The following is a 14,810-nucleotide window of genomic DNA, read 5'->3' on the forward strand; positions in this document are numbered from 1 at the left end:
TCTACTCATTAAAGCTACGCTGACGAAAGCTATATTGGCTTATAAAATGGACTGTTGAGGGTTGTAGTTGTATTTTTTAAATTTTTTTCTTCTAAATAATTTCCATTTACAGTAAAATTTTATTTTTATGTTTCCGCGTGTAACGATGAACGCTTCGTCCCGTTGTTTGGTCATGTGCAAACCCTAAAAAAATAAACCCAAGATACTTACTACAAACGTACATCCAGCATGATGTCAAAAGAAGCTCGCCCAGTCAACATGCTTTCCTCCTTGCTTCTTTTACATCTAGCATTATTACTGTTTTGAATAAATCTTTGTTAATTCAAATTGTTAACTAAACTGCACCAAACTCACGTAGATAGATTTTTGTTTTAAAAAGATATTTGAATTCTCAAGATCCTACCTCCAAACAGATTTCAGTTTTCGGACTTATGCCAACAAACGGACTTTTGCCGACAAACGGAATACACCTTTCCCGAATTTAAATTATCGATTACATCATCGGCATGAAAACGAGGCACTTCTTAGTAAACTTTGTAAACATTAAAAATACAGCTGGTGAGTGTGATACTTTTATGCGTTGTGAATAATCTTTTATTGTGTATTTTTCTAAAGGATTGCAGGTTTTTTTTAACGAAACCACTTATAATGTATTTAAAAACATACTTGTCTTGTAAAAGAAGAATATGTATTTGTGATGGCGAGTAGCAATCAGAAAGGTCAGCAAGAAATTTATCATACTTTAATCTATCCAGGTATATCAACCTCTCGACCTGGTAACTCTTGTTGCGTACTGTTATGCAAAAGTTCTACTCTTAATAAACCCAGAGTTAAAGAGGCATTGGAATGTTTTCATTTCCATCGGATCCAAGTTTGAGAAAACAATGGGTAAGCATCATTTCAAGATATCGTAGAAGGGGAGGTGTGATGTGTTCACAGTAAACAAGAACACAAAAATATGCGAAGTTTACTTTGAAGTACACTGTGTAAAATTAGGTTTTGGTTGTGAACGGAAAACATTATTCAATGGCCCTGTGCCATATATATTTACGTTCAAACAAAATAATACAACACAAAGAAGGAAAAGTCTGAAAAAAGAGCACTTCCTGTAGTAGTCGAAACAGATTCTGAAAGCACATATGAAAGTTCTTCATCTGATTCTGCTGAGATCACTGAAGAACAACCTGGTTTTTCACTCCTGATGAATTAGAAACTATAAAAACTAAGGAATTCAATGTTAAAAGAAAAACTAATTGATGATACTATAAACAACTTTACTGAACAGCTAGCTGTGTGTGTAATGTTGATTTAATTTACCCCAATCTTTTGGGATTAATACAGGATTTACATCAATAAACTCATAGGGTTGTGTTTCGTTATGTTTTGATTTATTTGAAGTATTTGATATATTAATATTAGTAACAATCTTGATGGTATGTTCTAACGGTAGTAGTTGGTGTGACAATGTAGATCGAACAAGAAAGTTCGCATATTTAATGTTGTTTTTTATTTTTCGTGTACTGTCAATACAATGAGCAAAACCGACCCGTTTGTCAACCATAAGCATATCTTCTTGCAGTTTTAATATTCTTGGATTTATGTTACACACACTATCATTAATTCTAGGATCATATAACGTTAGATGGATACCTTTTTGTCAGCATTACTTTTTACAGGGATGACCATAACTAAGTCTTTAAAAATTCTGTTTTTACTTGGAGCAAATGTAGTTGTTGATGTGAAAATGATATCAACAGATATGTATAGTTCATCCCTAAACTTTCTGCCACGCTCCAAAATCTTAATAATTGCTACACCGTGCTGTTTACCACTATTTTGTCGATGCATTTCAATTTCTTTTATCGTGAACAGTGGCATTCCCCCCATGTTTTCCCTCACGCTTTTTTTCAGTTTCATCGAAGACTAAATCTATATTTTCCTCAATTATTTTAAGCAAAATATCTCTTATAGTATTGTCTTCCTCCATGTTTATATGAACGCGAATAATGTTTACCAAGATTTGCCTCGTTTTCATGCACGCAATATTTTACAAAATATAAATTCGGGAAAGGTGTATTATGCGCCCAAGATTGATTTTAAAAAAACTGTAAAAACTCTTTCTGATGTCACCATGTCCTATTTTCGTGAGTTCCCTTCCTATACCTACACATACACATAATCTGGTTCCCATGTTTTTCGCAGGAATAAGATTTAACAAATGAGACAAATTGAAATTTTACGCGGACACAAACTAAAAAGATTCACGGAAGTTTCTTTCGCAAAGTAGTGACAGCTTTTCTAGGGTACAACATACACAGATCTCCACGCTGTTTTTAAACATATCTGAAAACTAATACTGCTCGCGTAGACGTTATTAGGTCCTGTGTTGCTCACATTTTACCTGGAAGCCGGAAGTATTTCAAATTAATGCACTCACGCACCAAAAAAATTGCGTACTCGTCGAATATTTAAATATGGCCATTGAGGTCTGCATTTTTGTTACTTATTGTATTCATATATTGAGAACAGCACGGTTGCAGGGGATAGATTTATCAATGTTTGTGGGCTAATTAAAACGCAGAAAAGTTTAGAGGAAAAGTAGTTGGGTTTTTTTAAGCTACGAAAGTTACTGAAATGGATTATATGTTTGGAAAAATAAAATATTGGGCTCAGAGACAATAAAAACGCTGGAATCAGTATGTAGATGTTTAAGACGAATGTCTTTTTTATTTTATTTGCGATTAACTTTTACGCGCGCATTTCGGCTTTAATTACCCGGGGTAAAGTGCTTAGTGTGCATGCCAAGCGTGCTCCAATATTTTTTGCTTTGCAATCCTTTTTTACGTTCAGCGGCTTCAACATGAGCACTGACCAGCACCGACAAGCACCGAATTGGACCATCAGGCAACTGATTGGTCCAAGAACATGTGACATTACAAATTCTAATTTTCTTGTGCGTGGTTTTTTTAGCAGTTGGTTTGGAAGATTGAAGAAAACTACGTATCGCATTTTACATTTATAGGTTGCACGTTGTTTAGGTAAGAAAAACAATTTTGTTTTGTATTTTATTAGTTCTGGTCACCTAAAATACACAAGATTTTTCCTAAAATTGCTAATGTTAAAGTCAACTAAAACCCATAGTCAGATTGCTATCCACATAAAAATGAATAGAAAATTACAAATCAGACCAGAACTCCTGTCTTGACTTATTTTGTTTTCTCTGTTTGCATGCATATTATTTCCAAATTATCTTACCATTCACCACTTGCTACCAAGTCTTTCTTGGTCTGCCTTTGTCCTTTGCCCCAGGAACTATCAAGTCTCTACATTTTCTTACGCAAATATTCTCCTCCATTCTTTTCAAGTGCCACAGCCAATTCAATCTTCTTATCTGGATAACATCTTTAATTCTACGGATACTTAGCCTGCTTCCTATCTCATGAACTCTTTCTGTCTGTCAGACTGGCTTTACACATTCACCTGACCATTCTCATATCATTCCTTTCTAAACGGTCAAGATCTTCCTGTTCATTACCCATGTCTCACTACCGTACAACATAACGCTTCTTACACAGGCCTCATACAACTTACGATGCTCAATTACCCCCTCAAGACTCGGGGTGCTTATTAAAAAGTAGCTGTTTAATGGAGCATTTGCAAATGAAATTTAAATTTTTTGAAATTAAGTTGTGGGACAAGCCTGAAAGATATTTTAAGAGTCTCAGCAGCAGAGAAAAATAAGATCTTTGTTGTGTTATAATGTGGAGGAAAACAGTGTTAACGAAAAATGCAGTAAGGATGAAGATAATATATGTCATAATTTCTGCCATAAATACTTTTATTATATACCTGTCAACTATTTCATATACAATAAATCTAAATGTTCTGTACAACCGTGCAATATCTGACGCAATATTCCATGCTTGTTTCGATATTTGCAATTTGACTCCCGTAAAATGTTCAAATCGATTTTTTTTTTATATTGTTGCTTCCTTTCATGCCTTCACAACCTTCTTGCGCGCATTTCAGTTTTAATTCCCTGGGGTTAAGTGCTTAGTGTGCATGCCAAGCGTGCTCCACTATCTTTTTCAGTTTTTTTACTTTCAGCGGCTCCAACATGAGCAATGGAAAACACCGATTTGGACCAACAGGCAACTGATTGGTTCAAGAACATGTGACATTTTAAATTCTAATTTTCTTGTTTTTTTTAGCAGTTGGTTTGGAAGGTTGAAGAAAACTACGTATCGCATTTTACATTTAAAGGTTGCAGGTTGTTTAGGTAAGAAAAACATTTTTGTTTTGTATTTCATTGATTCTGGTCACCTAAAATACACAAGATTTTTCTTGAAATTGTTCAAAGTCAAACAAACCTATATATAGTCAGATTGCTACCGACATGAAAATGTAGAGAAATTCCTGCATATTATATTTCAAATTACTTCCAAATTGTCTTACCATTCACCACTTGATTCAATGCCACCTTACAAATACCTTACAAAGAGAAAATCTTCTTAAAAGTACTTAAATATAATATTGAAATTTTAGCTATTCTCCTTAATTTCTCCTTATTTCTTATTTTTTCTACCGTAACTTTTTTGGAAATGTGTTCATGGATTGTTCATCACCAGTAAAATAACAAATTAGTTCAGTACGTTTAGTTTTTCCACCTTGTTAAACATTTGGAAAAGTATCCATATCTCTAGCGATAAAAATCTTAAAACAAGGTTATTACAAACTTAATGTACCATAGTCGCGCACATACTAAGGAAAGGGGGCGGAGTAAGTGCATTAACATATGTTATTTTTGCGGATATATGAGGGATCTTCAATATGGAGAGGTTAAACACACGAGGGATATGAATGAATAATAGTTTCATACGCTGATTTAAAGATTTTAATTCATGGCTTGATATTGCATGTAATGCATTTCTTACAAATTCTGCTTTGCATAAAAATGGCTAGAAATTTCATAAATTTTTTCTCACTAATTTTAAACCCTGAATGTTTTAGCTATGTGTGGCAGATTTATAACCAAACATCCAAAATTCAAATAGTTTAAATTTGTAGTATTTTTATTATAAATTTATTTATTATAGTAAGCTGATTAACATGGATAGCAAACAAAGTAAGTAATTTTCTTGATGGAAAGGTTAACCTATTAGCAACAGCAAACAGAAATATTTAATTGATTTGTTTTTACTGCACTTATCATTAAATGTTGTTAAAAATTAATTATTTTCTGGTCGTTAGCTTTTTTGTGATTTTATAATTCATTCTTTATCTATGGATCTTACTGTGATATTTTAACCTGTTTTATGGTCATCTTTTGAAGAATTAAACTAAATAAAATAAATAAGAATATTTTTTGTATGTTTGCCACACCAAAAAGTCATCCTGTGGGGTGTATACGGTAAAGAAATTTTGTTTTTACTTTTACCTGTGGCAAGGCGTTTAATTCATCCTACGCATACATAAATTTTACGAAATGGCCTAAGTTAAGCCGACTGGCATTGAACAATAAAAACATAAAACAATACAAACCAGGAAAAGAAGTGCATAATAAAATAAATTAATTCCATGTTCGTACCAAGGCTGGTTCCGTTCTCATATAAACGTTTTATAATTAGCAAAGGTTTATAAGAGTATCAGAGATCTGGGATAGCTCTGTCAAGTACAGGTCAGCTTGCTTTATATCAATACCTTACCACATTGATGTATAATATTACTGAATGTACAAGTTATGTATTTATTTTTATATATCTTTTATAGAGAAAAGTCGTAAAAGGAAATCTATTCGAATGCGTATGTACATTAATTTTTTTTTTTTTTTTTTTGCAACAAGAACAACAATTTTATAATCTACTGCTGAAATGTTTAATTTAACTAAAGGTAAAATAATAGTGCTTAATGTTTTCTTCAAGTCATTAAAGAAAAGATGACTTGATTTTTTTGTACAGTACTGGAAAAAGGTTGTTTCACATCAAGCTTCGCGTATCGCGATGGTATTCTCGATCCACGATAGACGTTTTTTTACTTTCAAATTGTAATGAGAGGGCTTCGCGATGCGTCCGTCTCGATGTCATTCTCGAAGGTATTGAGGCCATTAACACTTTTTCATAATAGAACTATTTTAAAAATAAGAGTGTATTCAACAATGATCGTGGATGTTTAAATATATTTATATATTTATACTTCAAAGAATCTAGGGTATACAGCTAGCGTTAATCTTTCTTTTTTAGATCACATTTTAAAAGTTTAAGAACAAAAAGCGGCGATAGAAATGCTGTTTTAGATCGCATTTTAAAAATTTAAGAACAAGGAACGGCAGGGAGTCCACGCACGTTACGCGCTCGATATGTTAAACAACCTTTTTCCAGTACTGTAACAGTGATTTGGTAAATGTGTTTTGTTTTTTTCTGTTTTTTTTGTAATTACGTATTACATGTAAACTGTTTAGCCAATCAATACAATTGTGCGGTTGTTAGCCAAAGCATTGTCAGAGTCTTTTACCATTTTAAAAATTGTTTGTAAACAACAGCTAGTCAGACGTGCTTAGCATGCACTAAAATTTTTTGGTTGCATAAAAGCAAAGGAAAATGTATTTATATAGCTGGGTATAGCATTCAACTATCAAATGTTGTACGTGAGGAATCAATCATTTAACTTTTTTAAGCTTCAAATGTATTATTTAAAATGATTAAAGATAGATAGATAGATAGATAGATGTGCATATTTTACATGGCTAGCCTCACAAGTATCGAGGGATATACCCTGTCTATTATTTCCAGGAGGGGCCATAGCTTAGATGGAGAGTCGTAGAGTATTTAATGCTCATTTTGAGCGACGCAGACCCAATTAGGGCCCGCGCTCTACTAGACAACTCCCGGCAACATCCAACGGCCCACACAGTGTGCCATCTTCCCAATTTCCCTCACATGGCTTGGGTTAACCCGGGGCTATGGTAACATTCACTCGCCCATGTTGAATCGCCGTCAAGAGGAATCGAACCCCGGTCCCCCGCACAGAGTACGAGAGCTATAACCACTAATCTACGGCGCCAAATTAAAGCTTAAATTTAAATAAAATGTATTAGTTAAGGCCATTTGTTGTTTGTGGTAACTAATGGTTGAGCCTTTATATTCAATTTAATTTTCTCTATTACATTATGCAAAAATAATTTCAAAAAAGTAATTAAATTAAGAAATATAGTCATTTTTACAATCTGACCTACAAAGTTAACATTTTGTGATTTATTTAAAAGATTTACTAGATAGTTCTACTTAGTTTGCTAAAATATTTTAACTCTTTTTTCACACTAATTTTGTCTGAGAAACGACAAACTGTTGCAGGCTCGACATATTAATAAAAAAATGGCCAAATGATAAATATTCTTTAGTTATTTCAAGGAATAGCCAAATTGGGCATATTCACATACACCTAGAGTAGTCTGAGAAGATAATTTTTCCTGTTTTTCTCCAATTTTTATGATTTTTAACATTTTGGTACTTGTTCAATCAAATTGGGTAAATCTATTTAGTTCACACCAGGTGGACATAAAAATGTTTTTAGACTACAAAAACATTTAAACAATTTTGACAATGTAATATATCCTCATCCTTTTGATGTAAATCTTATAATCACTGTTATTGCTTGTTTTTTTTAGCGGCATCTAAGAACCAAGGTAAATATAGTTTTTGTTTGAGCAAATTTTGCTTAACCTAAGCAACTAACCTTATTCTCTCCAGACTTTTTAGTTTGAATCCAAAATGTTTAATACCACGCATGCACCTTTTTAATTTAATGTTTATAAACAAATTCAGTTTTCATTTTATTTTTTAGGCAAAATTTTAATTTCAGCATCATAATATTCAAATATTACATGATTTTAACTTTATGCATGCTAATGTTATTATTTATTAGAAAACAAGACTTTTTCACCTGTTTTTCAGATTGCTTTTTAGAACTCTTTTTAGAACTGTTATGCTGCATGTGACTTGATACTTTTCTAAAAAAAAAAAATTCTTCCCATATATACGCCTGACCAGTTACTTAGCTGTTGTCTAAAGTATTTAAGGCAACAGCTAAACGTGACTTAGGGAATTCCATGAGACCCACACCTGTGTGTAACATCTCCAGATGTGTTATTCATCACACATGCCAAACAACCTTTTTTGCCTAAAAGCAAAAATGTAACAACAACAAAAAGAAGTAACAAATTGTTTTTCTAGAGAGTAGCGAGGTTGGTCATAGCTACGCATAAAGCATTGAGCTATTAATAAGAAAATCGATGTTAAATCATTTGCAGTCTTTTTCAGGAATATTTGAGTAGGTGTGCGATGATTCGCACATGTAAATCAAGTAACGCATGCGATATAAAACGCACATGCAAAAAATGTTACGCATGGGATACAGGCTCCAAGGTTATCGTTGTTGCGCATTCATTTTGCGGTACAGTACCGCCTGAATGTAATGTTACATGTGCACGATAGTTATCACCTTTACATGAGCTTTCGGTAGCGTCAGAACTTTCGTTTTTATTATATATCCATTGTTAAATACATGATCTATTTTTGCATGTCAAAAACAATAGAGTTTGTGTCCCACACGTGAAGTTTAACGATCGCATGAAATTTTCGTGTGGCTTATTGTTTTTTATAATTACCGCAGCTGCTAAGGGATTAACACAAAAAAAATGTTTAAAAAGTTAATTACCCTTCGTGTCTCTATTGTTTCAGCACACAAACATCTTTTATTCACACATGAATTTATTTGTTAAGTATCTCCGTAAACGCGTAAGCGAATGTTATTGTTCTGCACACGAAAGAAATGTTATATGTTTTGTCTATACATGCAACGAGTTATAAAGATTTAAAAATTTAAGAACGACAGAATTGCTTTTTTAGATCGCGTTTTAAAAATTTAAGAACGAAAAGCAGCGATAGATATGCTTATTTAGATAGCATTTTAAAAGTCTAAAAACGTCGAACGGCGATAGAAAAGCTTTGCTAGATCACATTTTAAAAATTTAAGAACAGAAAAACAATGATAGATATGCTTCTTTAGATCGCATTTTAAAAGTTTAAAAACGACGAACGGCGATAGAAAAGCTTCGTTAGATTGCATTTTAAAAGCTTAAGAACGAAGAACGGCGATAGAAAAACTTCGTTAGATCGCATTTTAAAAATTTAAGAACAAAAAACGGCGATAGATATGCTTTTTTAGATCGCATTTTAGAAATTTAAGAACGAAGTTTTTATTAAATATTTATCTTAAAAAAAATTTTTTAGCGCGATATTTTTTATGATTATAAATATCTAAACTATTGACCACAGTAAAAAAAGTGTTAATATTATTCCCGAATATTATAATTGATATTTTGTGATTGTTAACACATTTAAACAATAACATGCATGTCTTAAATTCGAACAAAAGTTTTTCGTATATATTATTGTTAACACACGCACCTATAGATAATAATAGAAACATGCAAAGTACGTGTGATAACAATAGACACGTAAAGTTTTTTATGTAAACATGACATCGTTACGCGACATCGTGACATGCGTGTACATGTAACATTACATTCTGGCGGTACTGTAGAAAAGTAGGGGACGTTTTAAATCGTGAACCCCAAACATGATGATCGAGCGTCTACTGATATAGCGACTCTCTCAATCTTAACTTCCTTTTCTACATGTCTGAAATAGTATGCATGACTATACTGTCATTTTTATATTTCTTGTTTATTTTTCAGGTCATCACAAGCAATAGGCAAAAATATGCTTTGTTTTCGAATAAAAAAAATCTTTATCCACGTGGCTTAAATAAAAATTCATTCAAAAGCTTTAGCTACACTTTAACAAAATTTTTGCAGAAAAAAAATTGACTTGCTCGTGGATTAAAAGGACCAGGACTATACACCTATTTAACATTATGCGATTACGTAATCCCGGCCGGGAGTCTCGGTACCATTTGGGGGTGCCGCTAAGATTCAGTACACTTGAGAAAACGAAGTATAAACATCGCGCTATAGCTATCAAATTATTTACCAACTTTTTAAAACATTTAAAACAAACATGGATTACGATTTAATATCAAAAATGTCTGTCAAAGAGTTGAAGAACTACTTGAGAGTTAGAAATTTAAGGATAAGTGGAAGAAAGGAAGAACTAATTGCTCGAGTGTTTTCAGCAGCTGAGAACTTCGTCCAGCCTGTGAAAACTGCTCAAGAAGTAGAGAGTAATTTAAAAGAGGAGTATCAGAAGAAGCTGAAAATAAACGATAGAACACTTCCAGATCCTTTTAAAATACCTCACGGTTGGATGGATGAGCAAGAAGGAATAAAGTTTTGGCCCATGGTGTTGTATCCTGACATCTTTAGCTACCTTATGTTTTATCCATCAGAACTAGGTAGTTCAGATTTAAATGACTACAAAAACTCAAAGGCATATAGCTATTATAAATCTGGATGGCTTCAACCTCTCGCCTATCATGATTTATCGGGAAGTAATTTTTGCATTTTTAAAGGTACATGCAGAAAGTCGCAAGCGATTAACGATCCTTTCCATAAACTATGGTTAATTCTGGAAAAAAGTGGTAAGATAATGTCGTGCCATTGTACATGCATGGCTGGAATGAGCCAGACATGTAATCATGTTGCGGCTGCTTTATATCGCATTGAAGCTGCTGTCAGAATTGGACTTACAAATACAGCTTGTACAAGCACCGCTAACGAGTGGCTTCCTAACAGAAAGCAAGTAGCTCCAACTAAAATTAAAGACTTGAATTTTAGCAGAGATAACTTTTCAGACAGAGGAAAGAGAAAGCGCCCTTTAGTATCGACACCTAAAAAGAACTTTGATCCTCTTCAACATTGTGGCGAGAAATTACTTTCTCTTAACGAAATAGCAGACGAATTAAAAGAAATTATTCCTGAAAGTATTTTATTTACTGCTGTACCAAAACCAGAAATTGACTTTGTTAGAGAGTGTTTAAGTATTTCTGATGTAACTCAACCATCAGACATATACAGTATAAGTGACATACTTGCAATGTCAAAAACAAAAACTGAATTTGAATGCAATCTAGTGGCATATGTAACACCCGAGAAAGTTATTCATATTGAAAAATTAACCCAAGGACAAAGTGAGAATACTGGTTGGTATAATTTTAGAAAGCATGTAATCTCTGCCTCAAAAGGCCATGAAGTTTTAACAAAAATGAAAAAAGTTAAATCAGGAGGTGGAGGATCTGTTAATATCTGGGCATTAAACCAGAAAGTTTCAGGCATGTCATTTATTAGCCCTAATATACCAGCACTAAAATATGGTCGTACAATGGAAATAAATGCTGTTAATGCATTTAAAGACAACTTCTTACAAGGGCATAAAAATGTGAAGGTTTTAGAGTGTGGCTTGTATTTAGATAAAAACACACCTTACATTGGTGCAAGTCCAGACAGAATAATAACATGTGATTGTTGTCTGCCAGCATGTTTAGAAGTAAAATGTCCTTTTTCGATTAATTACACGACGCCAAAGGATTTAAACGTAAAACTACCCTACTTGACGCACATGGAAGAAAAAACAGTATTGAACAAAAACCACAAATATTACACACAATGTGTTATGCAAATGGGAGTAACTGGCTTTTCCCAATGTCATTTTGTAGTTTGGACACCTCATGGGATGGTGCACGACATTATAAACTTTGAGCCTGAAGTGTGGAATTCTATGAGAAAAACTTTTATAGAATATTACGACACATTTTATTTAAAATCCATATTTTCAGGATGATTTATTTTATGCATAAGCTATCGAAAATTATTTTTGTATATATTTGTCTGTTTAGAAATAAAAGTTTGAAGAGCATATTTATCTTGCTTTGATTTGAACGTGCTTTACAAATACATTTCAACCAATTTTTTTAAATGCCATCTGTAGCCTGATGTTTCTGCGTTAAAATGACCATGTGTCTTCTAATCAAAATATTCCCTTAAGAAAAGTATTTGGCATAGGCTACCTCTCATTTAGGCATTAAGTACATACAGTATTTTTTTATATTTCTTTAAACGTTCCATGAGGTATTCTGATAAATTTTTGTGTGGCCTCGATTTTCCGACACTTACGGCCATTAACTTTAACTATTTCAAGTAGGTAGGCGAGCCCGAAATATTAGAATGAGTGCGCATGTAAACAAAGGGAGATACGAGTAGATAACAATAATTAAAAAAACAGAATAACTCAGACAACTTTTTTTGGTAAAAATATTTACAAAACAAGCAAAAAATGTGAAAAAAGAAAATTTACAAAAGTGTTCAAGTAGTTTTTTTCTGGTTTCTTTTTAATTAATACAGGCTTTAGGTTACATAATGCAGCACAGCATTTAACTATATGATCTGCATGTTGTAACATTGTAACAGGCAACACTCCCTTGAGTATGCGGTAAAACTTAATTCTGTTAATTGCTCGCTCAACATGAATCCTTAAATTTGCTACATCTTTAGTTTTTTTACATTCAGCACTTGTCATCTGACTTTTTACACGTGCACCTGGTGGAACAACTAATTTGCAAAAACGTAACATTAATTCTTCTCTGATTTGAAATCCACGATCTGCCATAACTTCATCATCCCTTTCTAACAAATCGTAAAATCCAGAGTCATTTGTAATAAATTTATCAGACGCGCGCCCACCATAACAATCAGATAAAAAAGTTATATATCCAGAAGGGCTTATACCAACAAGAAATTTTAAAGTATTGTGATGTTTATAGTCTGACCAAGTAGATGCTTGATTTGTTAAGGATTTTGGTCTGTCAATGAACACCTCAGCACAATCAATTATAACCCGACATTTGGAATAACCTGCTTTGGCAAATGTTTTAGGCAAGTTATCACGAATGGCTTCTCTTGGCAGCCAGACAACAAGTGCATCACCCAAAACTCTACTTATAATTCTAATCCAAGTTACAAATACTGTGGAACATGTTGATGGTGATATTCCAAAACGATCTGCAAGGTCCTCTGTCAGTAAGCCCAAACGAAGTTTCATCAAAACTAACAAAAACTCATCACGCTGTGTTAACTTTTTCACATGTTTAGTTTGACGCTTTATTTTAGTACTTAAACATGCTCGTTTTGACCCCCTCCAATAATTCACTTGCTGTAAGTAAGGCTTTAATAACAATAACAGAGTGTTAAATAACATGATAGAAGATAGACCAGTGTAATAATTCATTTTGGAATCACTTTTAATGATTCTCCAAGTCATTGTTGTATTTTTAACAATTTCAAAGGCTTTGCCTCTATACTTCTTTACTTGTACAGTTAAGGAGTTCACTTTACTGACCAAAGATTTGATCATTTCGCTCTTGTCTTTGCATGATTCACATGTAGGCGGTGAAGAAATAGTGTAAGAGTGGTCTGGTATTGTCGGTGAAAAAAATCCTGATGCGTCAGAAATATTTGAGCAACAAGGTTCCTCTTCTTGGGCTTCATTGCTGGGAACATCTTCTGAATCAAGAGATGACTTTTCCAGAGAATGTCGAAATAGTTCCCTCCTAGGTTTTTTAGTAACAGGAGTGTCGTACCCCAATTCTAGTGTTGGGTCTGGATACTTTTGGGAAGGTGTTCCATCAACAAAATGAACAGAGCATACCCTGTCACTTTGTTTTGGTACCCAATCACTTTTATCTGGGTTAATTCTTCTCATAGCTTTTATCCAACGCTGTCTCTGTTCGTTATTTCTAAGGACGCTTGGAAAGCAATGCAAACTAAACGGTCGCTGACATGAACATTCTTCATGGTTAACTTCGTGAATTTCACATCGTTCCTTCTTCCATTTTCGCAGCTTCTTAGTGCTATTAAAACAGCCAATAACAGCACAGTTTACACTTGGCATGATAAATAATTCTTGAAATAAAAGATTTTGTGCAGATAGATAAATGTAAGCGTGTTGTTTATACTTCGTTTTCATCAAGTTTAACTAAGAAGAACACAAGGAAGATTTTATCAGGCACCCCTTCTTAGAACCCAGTTCCCTTCCCTAGCGCGGAATAATAATGGCACGCGTAATGTTAAATAGGTGTATACAATAATTTCTGAGATCAAAAGTGTCCAACCAAGACAAAAAACTATCGGACATTTTGTCTGACGAGTCTCCAAAAATTATTTCGACGGCTGCCACCGCACGCTACAATATGGATTTTATAGGTTGATTTTGAAAACTCAATATTTATTTTTCAGGCGTGCGATTAATCACACGCCTGAAACGATTTAGGTGTGTGTCAAGGCGTGCGCGTGTGATTGCAAGCCTCTCCTGAAAAAGACTGCATTTGAGGTTCAACTACATCATCAAAAACAGTTTGCGATTCAATTATTTTTTCTTGAAGTGTAATTCTCAGCATGTGTATTTTTTTTCTGATGTATTTCCTTGTGTGAGTGCTAACATTAAAGTTAAACAGAGTTTTTAACCTAGATTAGATTGAAGTATATTTAAAGTCTTCATAATTGCAACAAATGAAACAAAAATATTGAGCAGATTTACACATTTCAGCTGTTCAAAACAATTGATTGAAAAATCTTCTCTGATTAAGTTATCAATATTGTTAAAAATGTGTTAGTTTCAAAAGAAAACTTTTCGTAATAAAATATTGTGCAATTTTTCCTCCTCGTTTCCACTTACTTACATCAAAAAAAAATTTGTACATAAGGAAAATAGACATATAGCGATAATGATGTACATAAGATCTTTATGTAATCTGTGATGTTGTCTACACATATGTAAATTTTTAACATAAAATAAGAGAAT

At 33.3% G+C, this 14,810-nt stretch overlaps 1 protein-coding gene across 4 annotated transcripts in view; it reads left to right on the forward strand.

Moving 5' to 3' along the window:
- Positions 1 to 2,488: 2,488 nt before the first annotated feature.
- LOC130626128 (uncharacterized) overlaps positions 2,489 to 14,810 on the forward strand; it is a 74,722-nt gene continuing 62,400 nt past the window's right edge. The window contains exons 1-5 of one of the 4 annotated variants that reach the window (XM_057441232.1): positions 2,489 to 3,038; positions 4,212 to 4,279; positions 5,097 to 5,125; positions 5,770 to 5,802; positions 7,664 to 7,681. In XM_057441232.1, coding sequence (XP_057297215.1) covers positions 5,110 to 5,125; positions 5,770 to 5,802; positions 7,664 to 7,681 — 67 coding nt within the window. In that variant the 5' untranslated portion in view covers positions 2,489 to 3,038; positions 4,212 to 4,279; positions 5,097 to 5,109. The other 3 variants (XM_057441229.1, XM_057441231.1, XM_057441230.1) reach the window with 3 other exon arrangements.

This window comes from Hydractinia symbiolongicarpus, chromosome 14, assembly GCF_029227915.1.
Source record: "Hydractinia symbiolongicarpus strain clone_291-10 chromosome 14, HSymV2.1, whole genome shotgun sequence".
NCBI lineage: Eukaryota > Metazoa > Cnidaria > Hydrozoa > Anthoathecata > Hydractiniidae > Hydractinia > Hydractinia symbiolongicarpus.